General features: G+C 44.9%; 2 protein-coding genes across 2 annotated transcripts in view; both read left to right on the forward strand.

Annotated features, from left to right (window-relative positions):
• The window catches only part of oprl1 (opiate receptor-like 1), a 40,316-nt gene extending 39,006 nt beyond the window's left edge, over positions 1–1,310 (forward strand). Inside the window, exon 6 of the mRNA XM_053425832.1 lies at positions 766–1,310. Coding sequence (XP_053281807.1) covers positions 766–1,310 — 545 coding nt within the window. The remainder of the gene's footprint in view (positions 1–765) is intronic.
• Positions 1,311–11,520: 10,210 nt separating this feature from the next.
• LOC128441818 (Ig-like V-type domain-containing protein FAM187A) lies at positions 11,521–14,006 on the forward strand. The gene is made up of 5 exons (XM_053423922.1): positions 11,521–11,727; positions 12,128–12,405; positions 12,744–13,097; positions 13,205–13,443; positions 13,780–14,006. The coding sequence occupies exons 1-5, from the start codon at positions 11,521–11,523 to the stop codon at positions 14,004–14,006; spliced, it is 1,305 nt and encodes a 434-aa protein (XP_053279897.1).
• The last annotated feature ends 2,924 nt before the right edge of the window (positions 14,007–16,930 follow it).

Consider the following 16,930-nt stretch of genomic DNA (forward strand, 5'->3'; position numbering starts at 1 on the left):
ACATCAATCATCATTTTATTTCCTGTAAAATTAATACTCACAGAGTGTGTGTGTCTGTGTGTTAGTTAGAAATAATTTTCACATTAACACAACTTCTATATTTTTATTGAACATTTATATAACAGTCTTATACTGTGTGTAGTATTTCAAATTTGACCTTAAATATTCCAGATTCTGTTTCTTGTTTTTGTTGATTTGGACTCGTTCCCTCCTCTGGTGCCGTGGACAAAGAGAAATATGAGTTTCATACAGAGATGAATGATTAACGTGATTGGTGGAAGAGAAGATGGAGGCAGAAATGAGAAGATCCTGTTTATGCACGTTAGCTGTAATTCATCACAAACCAGAAAACCAAGTGTAAACTCAGCATCTCACCTCTGATGTTGGGTTGTTCTTTGACCTCTGACCCTCGCTCTTCACAGGTGGTCTCCCTGCAGAGATCGATTCCATTATTCTTTTTGATTATGTTTTCTGTGGCTGCGTTAGTTGCAGCTTCTCGTCGGGGACTCACTGGACCTCCGGTGACACCTGTCTCTCAAACCTCTCTCCCACTCTGAGTCTCTGATCAGTGAGCAGTGATGGAGCTTCAGCTTGAAACACAACCTGTAAATCACGTGCACATTAATAATAATAATAATACCAGCAAACTTTTCACTGTTTTATTCTTTAACTGATTCCAGTGCATCTTTGACTGACTGGGTTTTGTCCCAACCACTGACCAAACCCTATTTACCACCTAACTGTGTCTACTTCCTTCTTTTCCAGGTGTTGAGTGCATCATGGTCTTACCTGAGCCGAGGAGTCACTGGGATCCCGTGTTCGGCACCTGTGTCTTCTTCTTCTCCTTCCTCATCCCGGTGGCCATCATCAGCTTCTGCTACAGCCTGATGGTGAAGCGCCTGCGCAGCGTCCGCATCCTGTCCGGCTCCAAGGAGAAGGACCGCAACCTGCGGCGCATCACCAGGATGGTCCTGGTGGTGGTGGCAGCCTTCGTGGTGTGCTGGACTCCCATCCAGATCATGGTCCTGGCCCAGTCGCTGGGCTTCAACCTGAGCAGCGTGTTCACTCTGGTCCTGATGCACTTCTGCATCGCGCTGGGCTACGTCAACAGCAGCTTGAACCCCGTGCTCTACGCTTTCCTGGACGAGAACTTCAAGCGCTGCTTCCGCGAGTTCTGCCTCCCGTCCCCGTTCCGCCTGGACACCCAGCAGTCCGGCCGGATGAGGAGCATCGCCAGGGAGGTGGCGGCCGCCTACAGCTGCAAGGCTGGAGATGGGGGGCTTGGTGGAGGGACACCTAATCCTGCATGACTAGACGTGGAGCTCCCCCTGGTGGGGGTGGACCCCCAGCAGAGGAGAGAGATGCAGGGCACAGGGAACTCCAACACAGAATTAACTCAGATCACAGCTCTCTAGCGGCACGAGCCCTCCCGCCCCCCGACTAGAAGACTCGCCTGGGGCGGGGGGGAGGGAGATGAAGAGGAGGAGGCCGGAAGGAAAAGAATTTAGGAAGATGGGTGGAGAACTGGGATGAGTGGAGCGAGAGGTACACCTGGGGCAGGAAAGTGCCAGAACCAGCTGATCCTGCATCTCGGAGCCTTGATGGACGTCAACATGATGTCATCTGACTTTACCTCTGATACCAAATCCCTGAAACCACCAGGTGCTGCTTCGGTGTAGAAAGACCATCGGAGTGAACTGGTTTAATGGTCCTTCACTGGTTTACAGCAGCAAACAGACAAATGGGGTCTTATGGACCTTCTGGGTCTTTATCATCTGCTGCTGATCTCATATCAGGCCTCTGACAGGCCAACTCAATGTGACATGATATTTGAAATAAGAAGTTGGATGTAAACTTTAGTAGAAGAAAAAGAATAACGTGCCACAAGCTCCTCTTGAACTCTATTTCCTGAGCTGTGTCTCGACCCAGAGGGGCTCAGGTGAAGGTTATTTATCACAGGAGCAACATTTCCAAACGACCTGAAGTGAAATCATTCTAAGAATTCTTTTCCTAAAACAGATTCTTAGAGTTTTTGTGATTTTTAAAAACGTTCTCTCAGTACCGCTGGGCTGTTGAACGTGAAGCTTTGGACCTGAAGGAGAAACACGAGAGGTTCAGTGGAATCTTCTCTTCTTCTGTGACGCTTCCTGTTTGTGAAATATGAATCATCCAGGATCCAAACACAAATCCTCCTGCATCACATCCGCAGCCTTGATTGTTCTTTAACATCACCTGCTAAAAAAAAAGGTCAAAGCTGTTTCTGTTATTTGCTGCAGCACGAAGATAAGATGCCTTAAAATTCACCAGGAAATCTGGATCAGTTCCATAAATCAAGTGATTAATGATTGTGAATTCTTTAATAGAGTAAAGATTAAAAACAATACAGACATGGTTTGGCCTGCTCACCAGACAGCATCACACATCGGTGATTGTATATTCAACACAAATGTTGTGTCTTTTACTCACTTGGGTTTGAATGTGAAGCATCATTAGTGTCCTGTCCGTCTCAGGTCAGCTGATGGTGTCTTCACAGCTCTTCAGAAACACTCTGTGGTTCACACAGAACCTGAAGGACTCTTTCACCTGAGATTAAATACCAAGTCTGTGTGAAGATGCAAACAGAACTCTGGACCAGCCCCTGGAGACAGGTCCTGGTTCTGACCCGAGCTGCTGGGTCTCAGGTAGAAACCTCCAGGCACCTGCAGAACCCAGTGAAATCCCCCGAGCTGTGTCCTCCTCAACTGGGACATCCGTCTGTCTCTTCAGCCGGGCGTCCCCCTCTGTCTCCTTCTAAAGACACCGGCTGGATATTCCATCACATTTGTTGTGAACGCAGCATTTTGGACATTATGGATCATTTCCATTTGATTGTTCTGGTATTAAATCCTTGTCCCTGTGATTCTTACCATGCACACGTCCTGCACACTGAACCAGAACATCCCACTGTAATTCTGGATGATTCTAGATATTAATTATAGACTGAGTATAAACTAGGTCATGAAAAACTCTGCAGTCTTAATTATACTGTAGAGAAAAACCACGTTCATCCCTGTGTGATGTGAACTTCCTGCAGTCAGAGCATCAGCACTCTGGATTCCTGATGGAGACGAAAGTGAACGAGCAAAAAGAATTAGAATTCTATAATCTATAATCTATAATCTATAATCCGACTGAAGAGCAGCACTGATGGAGAAAGAAGCAGGAACAAGGCTCTGAGGTTTGGATCCTATCTTCACAGTTCAACTCAACTCAATATCAAATCACACCTGGATATGTCATATCCAGGTGTGAAGCAGCAGTGAAACAGATCCACCCACTGGGAGGATCACAGGTTCGAATCCCCTGAATCAGGCTCTTTGGACGAGGTGAAGGAAACAGGAAGTGTAATCACAGATGTTTGTGTAGTGACTGGTTGAGCTGGTTCTTCCAGGTGAGTGGCTGCAGGTGGGTTGATGGGAAAGTGAACGGGAATGGGTTCTGTTGGTCGGGGGTTTCAGGGGTCTGGTGGTCTGGGGTTTAGGGGTCTGAGGGGTGTAGGGGGGGTTGATGTTTCGGGGTTTCAGGGGTCTGGTGGTCTGGGGTTTAGGGGTCTGAGGGGTGCAGGGGGGTTTGATGTTTCGGGGTTTCAGGGGTCTGGTTGTCTGGGGTGCAGGGGTCTGGTGGTCTGGGGTTTAGGGGTCTGAGGGGTGTAGGGGTTTCGGGGGGTTGGATGTTTCGGGGTTTCAGGGGCTTGGGGGTTTGCGGGTGGGGAACTCAGAGCTGAGTTAATGATGTCTCCATCGGGTGGAGGTGTTTACACAGGAGCTGATCGTCTCCCTGCACCTCGGGGTGACGCAGGAGGCGGAGTCACGGAGCTCGCCCTCGCTCCACAGGGACAAAGGGGCTCTCTCTCTTCTGAGTGTCTTACAGTGGAAATCAGCCCTGACACAAATCCCTGTTATTCTGTGGACAGTTTTAAATTGAACTGACATCGACTCTTAAAGGAGCAAATCAGATGAAATCATACTTAATAAAACGTAGTTTGCTCAGTCACAGTTCTCAGGCACTTTTCTACGCTCGATAATGTGATGACCAGATTGTAACTGGTGTCTCCAGCGTCAGTGACCCCGCCCACTGGGAGGCGCTGGTATTTACAAGCAGACGACACTTTAGAGGTTCCATCACTTTCACAAACAGGCTTCTTCAGTTTATGATTTAGTTGTAGAAATGTTTTTTCAGTTCCTGGGTGAGAGCACCTGGAGCTTGAGGTGCTTAATGGTTAAACTGGTCCGACGCTGAGAGCAGTCTCCTGTCAGGGCTGATTTCCCCTTTCATCTGTGTCTCTTCTTGTTATTTTATTGCTTCACTTGGTTAAAGTACTTTAAAAAAATCTTGGGTAGAACAAGTTGATTCAACATGATTTAAACTGTTGATGTGTTTTTTCTTATTATTTAATATTTTTATTTGTGAAAATCCCTCTGTTCATTTTGATCTTCTGTTGTTTGAGAGGAACAATTCCATGAACTTACATTTGCCTTAAATATGAAGTGAAGTCGCTCTGTGGCTGGATTCAAAACGTGCTCTTGTTTCTACTGGTGCTACTGGTGCTTCGCTGGTTCTTGATATTGGTCCAGACGTGTATTCATAAAGTCGTCATCAGGACACGATCACTTTAGCTTTATTTAGAATTCTTCTGATTAATCTACTTTAATAAACTCTATTGGTGTTTTATAGGAAAGAGCTCTTCTGTTTGCCTGATAATTGGCTGTTATATGAAATAATAACACTTTACAGTGAGTTATCCCTCGCATCATAATCAGAGCCCTTTGCTTCTGTGGCCTATTAAAATATGATAACTCCAGTAACACGGGACCGAAGTGATTCAGTCACGTGAACACACATTAGAGCACGAAACTGACAACAACACTAAACTAATCTAATGTGTGTGGGTCTGGGGGGGGGGGGGGGGGGGGGGGGCACTCACAGAGTATCACTTAAAACCCTTATTCTTCAAATACTTGCTACTGGATTTCACGTGGTATTTTCTAAATTCACCACGTTAGTCACATAATAAACTCGTCGAGCTCATGCTCCCTTAAATTTTATCCACTCACAGATATATGTCTTTATTGTTTTAATCAAGATGCATCAATTATTCTCTGATTCGAAAACAAACTGATCCACTCAGAATTGAATGGGTTCTTTCTCAGGATTGATTTACAGTTTACAGCAGAACTCTTACTTATAATATTCATATGAATTCAATCAGAATAAATCCCTTGATAATAATCTTACACAGATTAAACAAAGGCCACAAAAAAGTGATATGGAAGTTAGCTGATAAATAAACGATGTCAGAAAACGTCACTGAGGTTAGAACATCGTTTATCTTACTCCAGGTGAAACAGTTTGAAGTATCGATGACCTGTACAAACTCATTGGACCATATTTAAGTCTCCATGTCATAAGCTCAATATGAACCTGGTGTTCTATCCAGATGTTGATGGACTCAGCTCGGCGGGTCGATTTCCAGCTTGTGTCACGTTTCCTTTCATTGAGCTGATGTTCTGTGGATCTAGAGAATCACTGAGTGGAAACTCTGGAGACGTGAAGCTGTTTAAACATCCACCGGATTTGAATCATTGTCGAGTCTGTTCGGAGCTCGACTTGTTTCCCTCGGGTGTCCTCCTGTTCTGAGGGAACTTTATGAATACTGCTCGTCTTCTGTCCAACCTGCAGAAGAGGACAACTGGCTGGAGCCTCATGGACACTGGCTTCCACCTGAATGAGGACGGAGACTCTACAGGACTTTAAGAAACGTCTTATAACGCAGCTGTGATGCTCTTTGTGCTTAACTGTCACTGTTCAAATCTGAAAAGCATATTTTCTATAACTGTTTGGTGTTTTTTTGTAGCACAGAACTGAAAGAGAACTTCTGTCATGTAGCTTTGTACAGACATCCTGTTTGAATACATGTCCCAGTATAAACCAGTATAAACCTTCCTCCATGTCCCAGTTGCCTCTGTGCATCCGACGCAGGGACACTCCCTCCATTCGTTTACATTTTACAGACCACTTGAATGTCCGATAAAGAACCTGTTAATCCAAATCTAGATGTTATTAATATTACTATATCAGAAGAGAACCAGCTGTTGTATTATCATTTCCTTTGCTGTGCAGGAGAGCGTCTGGTATCTGTGTGTTTTCTGTGAACTGTCATGTGATCGCTGCCCGAGTCATGTGATCGCTGCCCGAGTCACGTGATCGCCGCCCGGGTCACGTGATCGCCGCCCGGGTCACGTGATCGCCGCCCGAGTCATGTGATCGCCGCCCGAGTCATGTGATCGCTGCCCGGGTCATGTGATCAAACAGTTCAGAGACGTTTGACCTCTGTCTCATTTTGGAGCCACACTAATAATCACTTATGGAACGTGATTCTGTTTAAATATGACCTGATGGTGGATTCGAACCTGTGATGGAAGTGATCAGGTGACTGTTTGTGTCACATGACTCTGGCTGTAGCTACTTATCGTACTGACCCGCTGGCTTGTTGTCTGACACTAGACACTTTTTGCTGGAGCTTGAATTTAAATTGTATATTTTTCTCTGCATATGAAATAAATGATTGATGTTTTTATTGTTTTGAGTCAGGTGCATTAAAGATAAATGGAATCTGCTCTGTGTCTTTGTCCTGTTGTCTTCAGATGAAGAGACTCACTCTGGTACATTTATATTAACTAACGATCTCTGGGACTTTTTAATAAATACAAGAAAATTTAGAAGTACAAAATATTATTATTGGAAAATAAATATTAAATTATTACAAAAATATTCCTCCTTTCCAGAAACAGTCCAGTCTTATTAACGTATCAATGAATCTAGAGCTTAAAGTGGAGAGAATAAAAATAAAAGATAATTACTTCATGTCTCAGACATGACAGGGACACAAGAGAGACACATGAGGACACATGAGAGAGACACTTGAGGACACGAGAGAAATGAGAGAGACACATGAGACACGAGAGAGACACATGAGGTGACATGAGACAGACACATGAGGACATATGAGAGAGACACATGAGGACACATGAGAGAGACACATGAGACACGAGACAGACACATGAGGTGACATGAGACAGACACATGAGGACACATGAGTGAGACACATGAGGACATATGAGAGAGACACATGAGGACACATGAGAGAGACACTTGAGGACACGAGATACATGAGAGAGACACATGAGACACGAGACAGACACATGAGGTGACATGAGACAGACACATGAGGACACATGAGTGAGACACATGAGGAGACATGAGAGTAACAGATGAGAGAAACTTGAAGACACATGAGTGAGACACATGAGGACACTTTTCCTGTTTAGGTTTATGTTGGATTAGTTTTCTCCCTCAGTTCAGTGTTTCTTGTTTTATTTTGTAGTCTTTGCTTCTCGTGTGTTTCCACCTTGACTTCCTGTCTTTGTCCTGTTCCCCCCCCCCCCCCACTGTATATACGTCTCGGTGCTTGTCCCCTGTGTTCAGGTCCGTCTCCTTCACTTCAGAATAATCTTTAAATTCACGATAAGTCTCAGCACATCACAATCTTTCATAATTCCTGTCACATAAACACCAGAGATGATCGAGGCTCCTCCCACTTCCTCTGCTGATAGGATGAAGGGAGAAAAGCTCCATAGCAACGAGTTGAGCTCTGCCCTCTGATTGGTTCTGAGGGAGAGTTGCCTCATCGACCTGTGGCTGACCTGGTTCCCAGCTGCCGCTCATTAGCATCCTCCACATGTCAGATCACAGTGACCTTTGACCTTCTGCGTGAACCACTGAAAACAGGTTTAAATCATTTACAGTCAAATGAGCCACGATGACCTCAGCACCTGATCCTTCAGTAGAACTTTATATATATATATTTAAATATTTGTTGGTTTTATTCTTTGTTGTTAATGTGTTTGTATTGTTGAATTTTGACTATTATATTTTTGGTAAGAGCTATGGGACTTTGCTTGTTGGCTTTGCTTTGTTTGGGTTTGAAATTGTATACATTGTGTATGTGTATGAGTATGAGTATATATTTACAAAAAAAGGTCAAATGAACCAAGAATCACATATCATATCATATCATATCATATCATATCATATCATATATTCACTAATTGGAAATTGCTTTGGATAAAAGGGTCAGCTAAATGACATGTCCTGTAAAATATTAAAAACGGAGGAAAGGTCAAACATAAAACTACAAAAACACAAAAACAAATACTTACAAATGCAAAATATTATGTTGCTTTCACTGTTCATGTTCATGTTCATGTTCATGTTCATGTTCTCTTCTGCCTCCACAGAACAAACACACTAACGTTGCACAATCTCTGCAACAACACAACAGGAGCCGGTCTCTGTTTGAACAGAGCTGATGCCATGAGGCAATTACAGGAATATAATTATCCCCAAATCATTTCCAGGCAGTGGATGTGGGGCTCATTCATTCATACACACACAAACACAGACACACACACACATACACACACACACACGCACACACACACACACACACACACACTAACACAGACAACAAATAAAGAGAAAATGGCAAGACAATTTAGATTGATAGATACATTGACTTCATTGTGGAGGACAACAGCCGGAGACAGATTGTATGAAAATAATGTCTTCAGGTACGAGTTGATCAGCTGTCGGGGGGGAACTGGTCTTCAGACAGTTCCTCATTTCCACGAACGTCACACTCACACTAACATCTGACCCTAGATCCAGGATAAAGAGAAGTGCAGTTTGGATTTGTTCCATTATCTCTGAATCTATTTTGGATCCATGAATATGACCTTTGACCTGTGACCTGAGATCTGACCTGTGACCTGAGGTCTGACCTGTGACCTGAGATCTGACCTGGGACCTGTGACCTGAGATCTGACCTGTGACCTGTGACCTGTGTACTGAGATCTGAGATCTGACCTGTGACCTGAGATCTGACCTGTGACCTGATATCTGACCTTTGACCTGTGACCTGAGCTCTGACCTGTGACCTGAGATCTGACCTGTGACCTGAGATCTGACCTGTGACCTGAGATCTGACCTTTGACCTGTGACCTGAGATCTGACCTGTGACCTGAGATCTGACCTGTGACCTGAGGTCTGATCTGTGACCTGTGACCTGAGATCTGACCTGAGGTCTGATCTGTGACCTGTGACCTGAGGTCTGACCTGTGAGTGATGAGCTTCCAGCCGCCTGCTGACATCGGTAATAGAACACGAAGCTGCAGCGATGACGTTCTTCTCCTGTAAAATAAAACAACCTCACAGGTGGTCTGTGCAGCAGCTTGTCATCACTGCAGCTTTCTCCTTATCGGTGAGGAGAGGCAGGAGGAGATGGATGAGTCCTCACAGGAGACCTGATCGCTCCATGTGGGAAACGGACCACAACCTAAACCTTTATTATTGTAACTATGACATGGAACATCCTGTCATCTACAGCTGCACAGATTTAAAACCACTGTTCAACTCCCACTGAGGCTCAGACCTCCAACCACCGTCTGTCTGCAGGAAAGAAGAGGCTCAGCGTTTCTCTCTGGTCTCTAAGGTCTGAGAGAGGAGGAGACACGGAGCGCGACATCGCACAACAAACCACAACAACACAATAACTCTCACACACAGTACACAAACAATTCACATCCATGGGAATCAGGCCTCAGCGACAGATTCATTTTCTGGACACAAGGAACAACCAGATTCATGTGAGTCCTCACTGATGTGTCTCGTTCTGGACCAGAGACGGACAGACAGACTAATGAGGACACGTGACTGATTAAAGGAATCAAACACTGCAAAGAACAATTTTCCTTATGTAGTGGAGGAGGAGGAGGAGAAGGAGGAGGAGAAGGAGGAGGAGGAGGAGGAGGAGAAGGAGGAGGAGGAGGAGGAGGAGGAGGAGGAGGAGGAGGAGGAGACTGAATTTGAGATGTTTCGTGTGTGAAGGATCTTTGAGAAGGAGGAGGGGACGATAATAACACGGGGATAAGAGCTGGGTTCAACATCCAGCCAGGATGGATGGAAGTTATTAGACAGAGTCGATAACAGGAGGAGGAGGAGGAGGAGGAGGAGGAGGAGGGTAGTGACACATGAGGAAAACAATGATAGAAATTGGGCCTTGAGAGAATGTTTATCATGATTTGGTGCAATTCAAAAATTTGAATTTAAACGTAATTTGTGGGTTCATAAGTTGAATATGTTTTATTTTCAAAACATAATTCAACCTTCCAGATGTAAACCAACACAACATGGAACAACATGTTTACGTCTCGTTTCTATAATGAAGGTCGAAGGTTAAATCTACAGAACCAGAGTCCGAGCTCACCTGAGATATGTTTAAATGAAAATATAAGAAACAGCAGCAGACGAGGAAATGAAAATAATGTTTTATACCTTAATGAGAAAATATAGCATGAATGACAACATAAAGAAAATGTGATGAGTCTCGACTTGAATTGTAGGACAGGTTCTTTGATCCTTTGATGCACAAACATGGCTCAGTTTTTATTTTCTACATCTTTGCAGTGAATGAATTTCATATTTAGTATTTCAGGTATCACCTAATCAGCTTGTTTTGAACCATCTCAAATCCTTATTCAAATGTTTCCTTTCTAACCTTTTGAATAAAACATAAATGTTTGTACCACTCTAATGCACAACATGGGTCAAAACCGACCTGCATGGATTATGTGTGTTTTCATGCATTAGTGTTTCTTTGCTGTAGGTTTGAAATAAGTGATTTCATCATTTAATATTCTAAGTATTCATTAAATATCTTGTTTGCGATTCCCACAAATCATTTTTTATTTTTTCCTTTACATTATAAATAAGCTAAAATATTAAATTGTGTATTTCTACATCACTTTTAGACACATGGGTCAAAAGGACCAGTACAGTGTGAATTCACCTGCCGTTCATTTCAAACAGCTGCTTCTGCTCATCTGATGTCGTCTTTTACTAGTGAGAAGGAGAAATATGTACAATGCTAGCTAGCTAGCTTCTCTTCCGGCGAGCTAACCATAGCTAGATCAACAAAATAAAACTCGATATATAACAGTATATACCCAATAGACTGATTGATATGCATTTATATGCTTTTCACTGTGTGACTATGGCTGGTCACAATCATTTCAGTCTTACTGATGGTCATGAAGATGCTGGATGAAGAACGTGATGAGGAAGATGAGGAGGCTCCTTTGATGTGTCATCAAAGGAGCCTAATCCGAAATGAAGAAGGAAGAAGAAGCTATAAAGGACGACAGCAGAGAAGCACCCAGCCATGCATGAAATAGTTAAATGCATACGGGTCACTGTCCTTGTCATTTGACCCCGTGCTGTGCATTAGAAGGGGGGGGGGGTGCATAGCTTGTGTCTCAAAGGGTTGACGTCACCTCTTGTGTTTACAAGGTGACATTGTTCCAGTGTCAACCTTCAGGTGTGAAATCAGACAAATAGTCATATTTGATCCAACTCTTCATCTCGATGCCGTGGTCATCCTCCTTCCCCCTCCTCTTCCTCCTCTTCCTCCTCTTCCTCCTCCTGAGCCGTGAGGTGTGGAGCTACGAGGCTCCCGAGGACAAACAGGATGTGTTTGCCAGTCGAGCTTGTCCAGCTTTTCTGAGCTTCACCAACGTTGCGTGTCCGGCTGGAGTCACGGTGGAGCTGCCCTGTCGCTGCAAGCCTCCTCAGGTACATGATCTGTGTTCCTGTACCAGAGGAACATCAGATGAGATATTATGATATTACTATTTCTTTCATTATTATACATTTGTGAACATATCACTTTTACAAAGGTAAAATAAATGTAAACCTTTTCTGTGTCAGTGTTTCTCCTTCTTGTTGAGGGTTAACAACTGAGCATGTTTGTCTATGAGATAAACTGTGATGGTGAATATGGGCAACACAATTAAATTGTGATTGATTGATGATAAACACGGTCTTTAAATATTAGACACCACAACACGTGAGACGCTGCCGCCATCTGAATCCTCCATGTTCATGAGAATTGTCTCAGACACAGAAACTAATCTAATCTCTGGTATCGATCGACCAGCAGCAGATGATTCATGTGGTTGCCTTTGTTCTTCAGGTCCAATCAGTCCTGTGGTTCTTCAGGAAACATCTGGGCAGCTCCGAGGAGACCGGGGCTCTGAGCCATCACCATGAGAGCCAGCAGCTGGACACCGGGCAGGTCCCTCACAGCGACGAGCTGCGGAGTCGGTCCTCCATCCGTCTCTTCAGCCTGTTGATCTTCAGGACTGGACCCGGAGACTCTGGCATCTACATCTGCGGCTCCGCCCACAAAGACTTTTTCTACGGTTACGACCTGGACGTGCAGGAGGTTCACCGGATCAGCTTCAGTCCAAGGTGACTCTGTGACTCCATGGGCAGGATCAGAACCAATATGGTGTTTTCATTATAAAGACATGCTCAATATTGAATTCTGTTCACTGCTACATTTATCTGATTCCATGTTCCTGTTGGTGTAGGACAGAGATAACCGAGGTTTATTTACAGGCTGATCCACTGACTGTAAAATCAATATATTGTATGATGTATATTAAGCATTTTACTATCAGTCATCTGATGGTTTCTATGTTGAACTAGTTTCCTCCATAGTGGTGGAAATCATCAAAAGAAAGAAAATAACCCATCTTCAATGACCCGCTCTCAGTTTCATATTTCATATCTGATCATTTCTGTAGACTGGCTCCAGACAGAACGAACCAGGAACTGATGGAGATCAAAAGCCGGAGCTCCAGTCGGCCGCTGCATCATGTGTTCACCGGCTTCAGGCCCTGGACGCTGTGCGACCGCTGTGGGGTGGGGGGGGAGCAGGTCCGTGTGGGGCTCTGCTACGTCCGCTCCCAGTTCCTCCATGTACGCTACCGACGGGCCAATCAGACGGTGGCTTCCTGCGGCTCAGGGGCGGTGCCCCGGGGGTTCGGCCTGCAGCGAGGCGGAGCTGAGGCCAAGCTGGAGGTGAGGAGATGTCAGGTGACTTGTCCACCTCAAGCTCCGCCCTCCTCCAAACTCCTCACGCTGATGGCTTTCTTTGGGTTAAGGTGGGTCGGTCTGTGCAGGTCCACACTGCAGTCAGGTGGTTTGATTAACACACAGCCACTTATATGTTCTAATGGAATCTCTCTCTGGTTCTCAGCTGTAGTTCTGCCTCCGGGCCAGTAGACGTCCCAGTGTTCTACCTGAACCGCCCTGCGGGCCGGGTCCTGACCCTGGGGTGCCCCGGGGCTCGAGCGGACATGGCCGTGGCTTGGGACCGAGGGTCTGAACCCATTTACAGATCCCGACACTTGGCCGGTGGCTCCATCGGCACTGAGGCCTCCAGGCTGCAGATCGACGCCGGACACCACCTAGTGTTCAAACCTGCAAAGCTTCAGGACACAGGTTCAAACTGCTGATTATCTAAAGTTGCATCATAAAAGATTTGAGTTGTTTCATGTTTTCGTTTGCTGCTGTTTCTTCATCATCATCATCATCACACAAACAAGGATGAGATCAAATCACCTTCAGTCCCATGACAGACGAATCCGAGGCGAAGAGCACGGACATGTAGAAATGTAGAAGATAGTAAATCTGTTTCTCGTGGAGGTTTTGTATTTGTGACTTTTCGTGGCTCAGAGAACTGAGGCCCTCTCTCTCTCTCTCTCTCTCTCTCTCTCTCTGTCTCTCTCTCTCTCTCTCTCTCTCTCTCTCTCTCTCTCTCTCTCTCTCTCTCTCCAGGTGTGTACTGCTGCTGGCTGCAGGGTCGTCCGGCCGCTCAGATCCGCCTCCTGGTCTATCTTCATTTTGGGGGGGGCCAGTCTGTGACATCACACCCTGACTTCCCCACAGCTGTCAGCACCGTGATGATATGTTTCGCTGCCATGACGAGCGTGTTCCTCCTGCTGGTGGTCGTCAGAGCTGGAGTCCGATGCCTCAGGGACGCAGCACAGACACATGTGGAGTAGAGCAGATTGAAGTGGCTGCTCCTCTGCAGCCACTTCAATCTCCTCCTCCTCTCAACAACTGCGCCCGGGGACTCCGCCTCCCGGTTGTGCCACTCCGGACTCCGGCACACCTTCACCCCCCGACGACAGCTCCCCAGGACCCTGTGCCACCTCCTCTCCCTTCAGTCCTCTGCAGTCCGACTCCAACGCAGCAGGTAAATTTAAGACCACCTATCACCTCTCCAGACCCCACCGAAAAATCCAGGACTGGTTCATCAAAGGCCGCAAACCAGTCCTGGTACTGGGGGATTCCAACATAAATCGAATCCCCCCTCACAACCATCCCACAATACAACTTGACAGTTACCCGGGGGCCAATATGTACCATTTCCTAAAACTTTGTGAGAAAGCCATCCCCACTTCAGAGGTCAAAATTGTCATCCTCTCAATTGGTATCAATAACAAAGATCAGGACCCCAGGCAGACCTCTTGTAAACAGCTAAAAGCATTATACAAACAGGCCCAACTTGCCTTCCCCAATGCTGACATTTACTTCCCCATTATTAATTTTTCTGCCAACCTCACTAGTAAACAGCAACACAACCTTAAATATATTAACAATACCATAGCAACTTACTTTCCATTTTTAGCCGAAATACCTCACGACACTTTTTTTACAGAGCAAGATAATATACACTGGAAACCGGCCACTGCCACACGCATCTTTGAATACTGGTTGCAACAATTAAATTTACAATCACATCAAAACCCAAACCGGGCTTAAATACAGTACCATCCAACTTAGATCTCAACATAACGCCCCTTACTGACCCCGCACCTGATTTGGGGTGGAGCTCCACATCAAATATCCTCAATCTATCTACACTATTCACCCCAACCGCAGAACAAATCCAGATATTGGAAAGGGGTCTTTCATTCATTCCACGCCCTACACATTTTGACTGGGAGGAACTTCATAGGGACCTACACCAATACAATAGACGCCTCAAAATTATCAGCCACTTTTTCAATAAACCACAACACATACAAATACCCTTCACCAATAAATCTAGCTGGGAACCCACTATAGAACAGTCACACAAAAATACCATAACCCTGTTGCAAAAGAACAAACAGGCCCTGCGTCATTACCGGCCCCCTGGGGACGTGGCAGACAACCTCTCGGGGCCGGAGCGCAGGGCCTTAGAACAACTCATCAAAAATCCAAATATAATTATAAAACCAGCTGACAAAGGATCAAAAACAGTTATAATGGATAGACAGCAATATTTACTGGAGGCAAATAGATTATTATCCAACACTACACATTACAAACTCATCCAATCTGACCAACAACATCAAACTCAACCCCTCCTCAGAAATATTATCCAAAATCTATATGACCAAAAAATCATCACACACAAACAAAAACACTATCTATTTGGCCCCGATCACCCACGACCCAGACTTTTTTATCTACTTCCAAAAATACATAAAGAACCCCAAACCTGGACCATACCCTATGAAGTTCCCCCCGGTAGACCAATAGTTTCCGACTGCAACAGCACATCTTACCATATATCAGAATATATAGAATATTTCCTTGGACCCCTTTCCAACAAACACCCGGCCTACATAAAAGACACATACCACTTCATAGACCTCATCCGACCCATGGTTGTTCCAAATCAGTCATTTTTATTTACAATAGATATAGACAGCTTATACACTAACATTAACACAAACACAGGCATTAAAGCTATAACATCCATCTTCAATAAATATCCCGACATCAATAGACCGGACAAACAGATAATCGAACTCCTCAACATTTGCCTCAACAATAATGATTTCACATTTAATAACAAACAGTACCTTCAAATTCACGGAACAGCCATGGGTCAGAGATACGCACCGTCATATGCGAACATCTATATGAGCGAGTGGGAGCGAGAGGCATTGGCCAAATGCACCCAACAACCACTTCTTTATCTCCGTTTTTTAGACGACATATTTGGCATTTGGCACCACGACATCACTTTATTTTCTGATTTCATCAACACACTCAATAACCACCACCCATCTATAAAAGTAAAATACACCATAGACCCCTCTCATGTTAATTTCCTGGACACTACAGTTTTTTTTGACAATCCCATTAATTCGGCTCCTCGTAAACTTCTCACTAAAGTCTTTTTTAAAACCACCGATACACACGCATTACTACATAAAAAAAGTTACCATCCCAAACATACATTTAAAGGTTTAATCAAATCACAAATCATCCGTTTCCATAGACTATCTTCCACACCCTCAGATCTTCACAAATCAATTACAATTCTATTCTCCGCACTCAGACACAGGGGCTATTCCAAACGGTTCCTCCGCCACATCAAAAATAATACTTTGGCCTCCCTCGCCCTCACTCGCTCCAACAACACAGATGCTCCACCCCAGTCTCCGGTCTCGGAGGGGCCCTCAACCACAGGACCCCCAATAATAAATTTCAGCCATTCCCCTAACCCTAACCCTAACCTAAACTCATACCCTAACCCTAACCTAGGCCCCAACCCTAACCCTAACCCAACCAAAAACTTTAACTCATACCCTAACCCTAACCTAGGCCCCAACCCTAACCCTAACCCAACCAATAAACTAAACCCATACCCTAACCCTAACCTAGGCCCCAACCCTAACCCTAACCCAACCAATAACCCCAACTCATACCCTAACCCTAACCCAGACCCCAACCCTAACCCTAACCCAACCAATAATCTAAACTCATACCCTAACCCTAACTTAGGCCCCAATCCTAACCCTAACCTTAAACCCCGCACCGAGACCATAACCAATCACCTCACCAACAACCCTGAAATTAAACCCATACTTATACCATTTATTTCCACATTCTCCCATCAAACAACCAGACTCCATAGCCTCATTAA

Source organism: Pleuronectes platessa, chromosome 6 (genome assembly GCF_947347685.1).
Source record: "Pleuronectes platessa chromosome 6, fPlePla1.1, whole genome shotgun sequence".
Taxonomy (NCBI): domain Eukaryota; kingdom Metazoa; phylum Chordata; class Actinopteri; order Pleuronectiformes; family Pleuronectidae; genus Pleuronectes; species Pleuronectes platessa.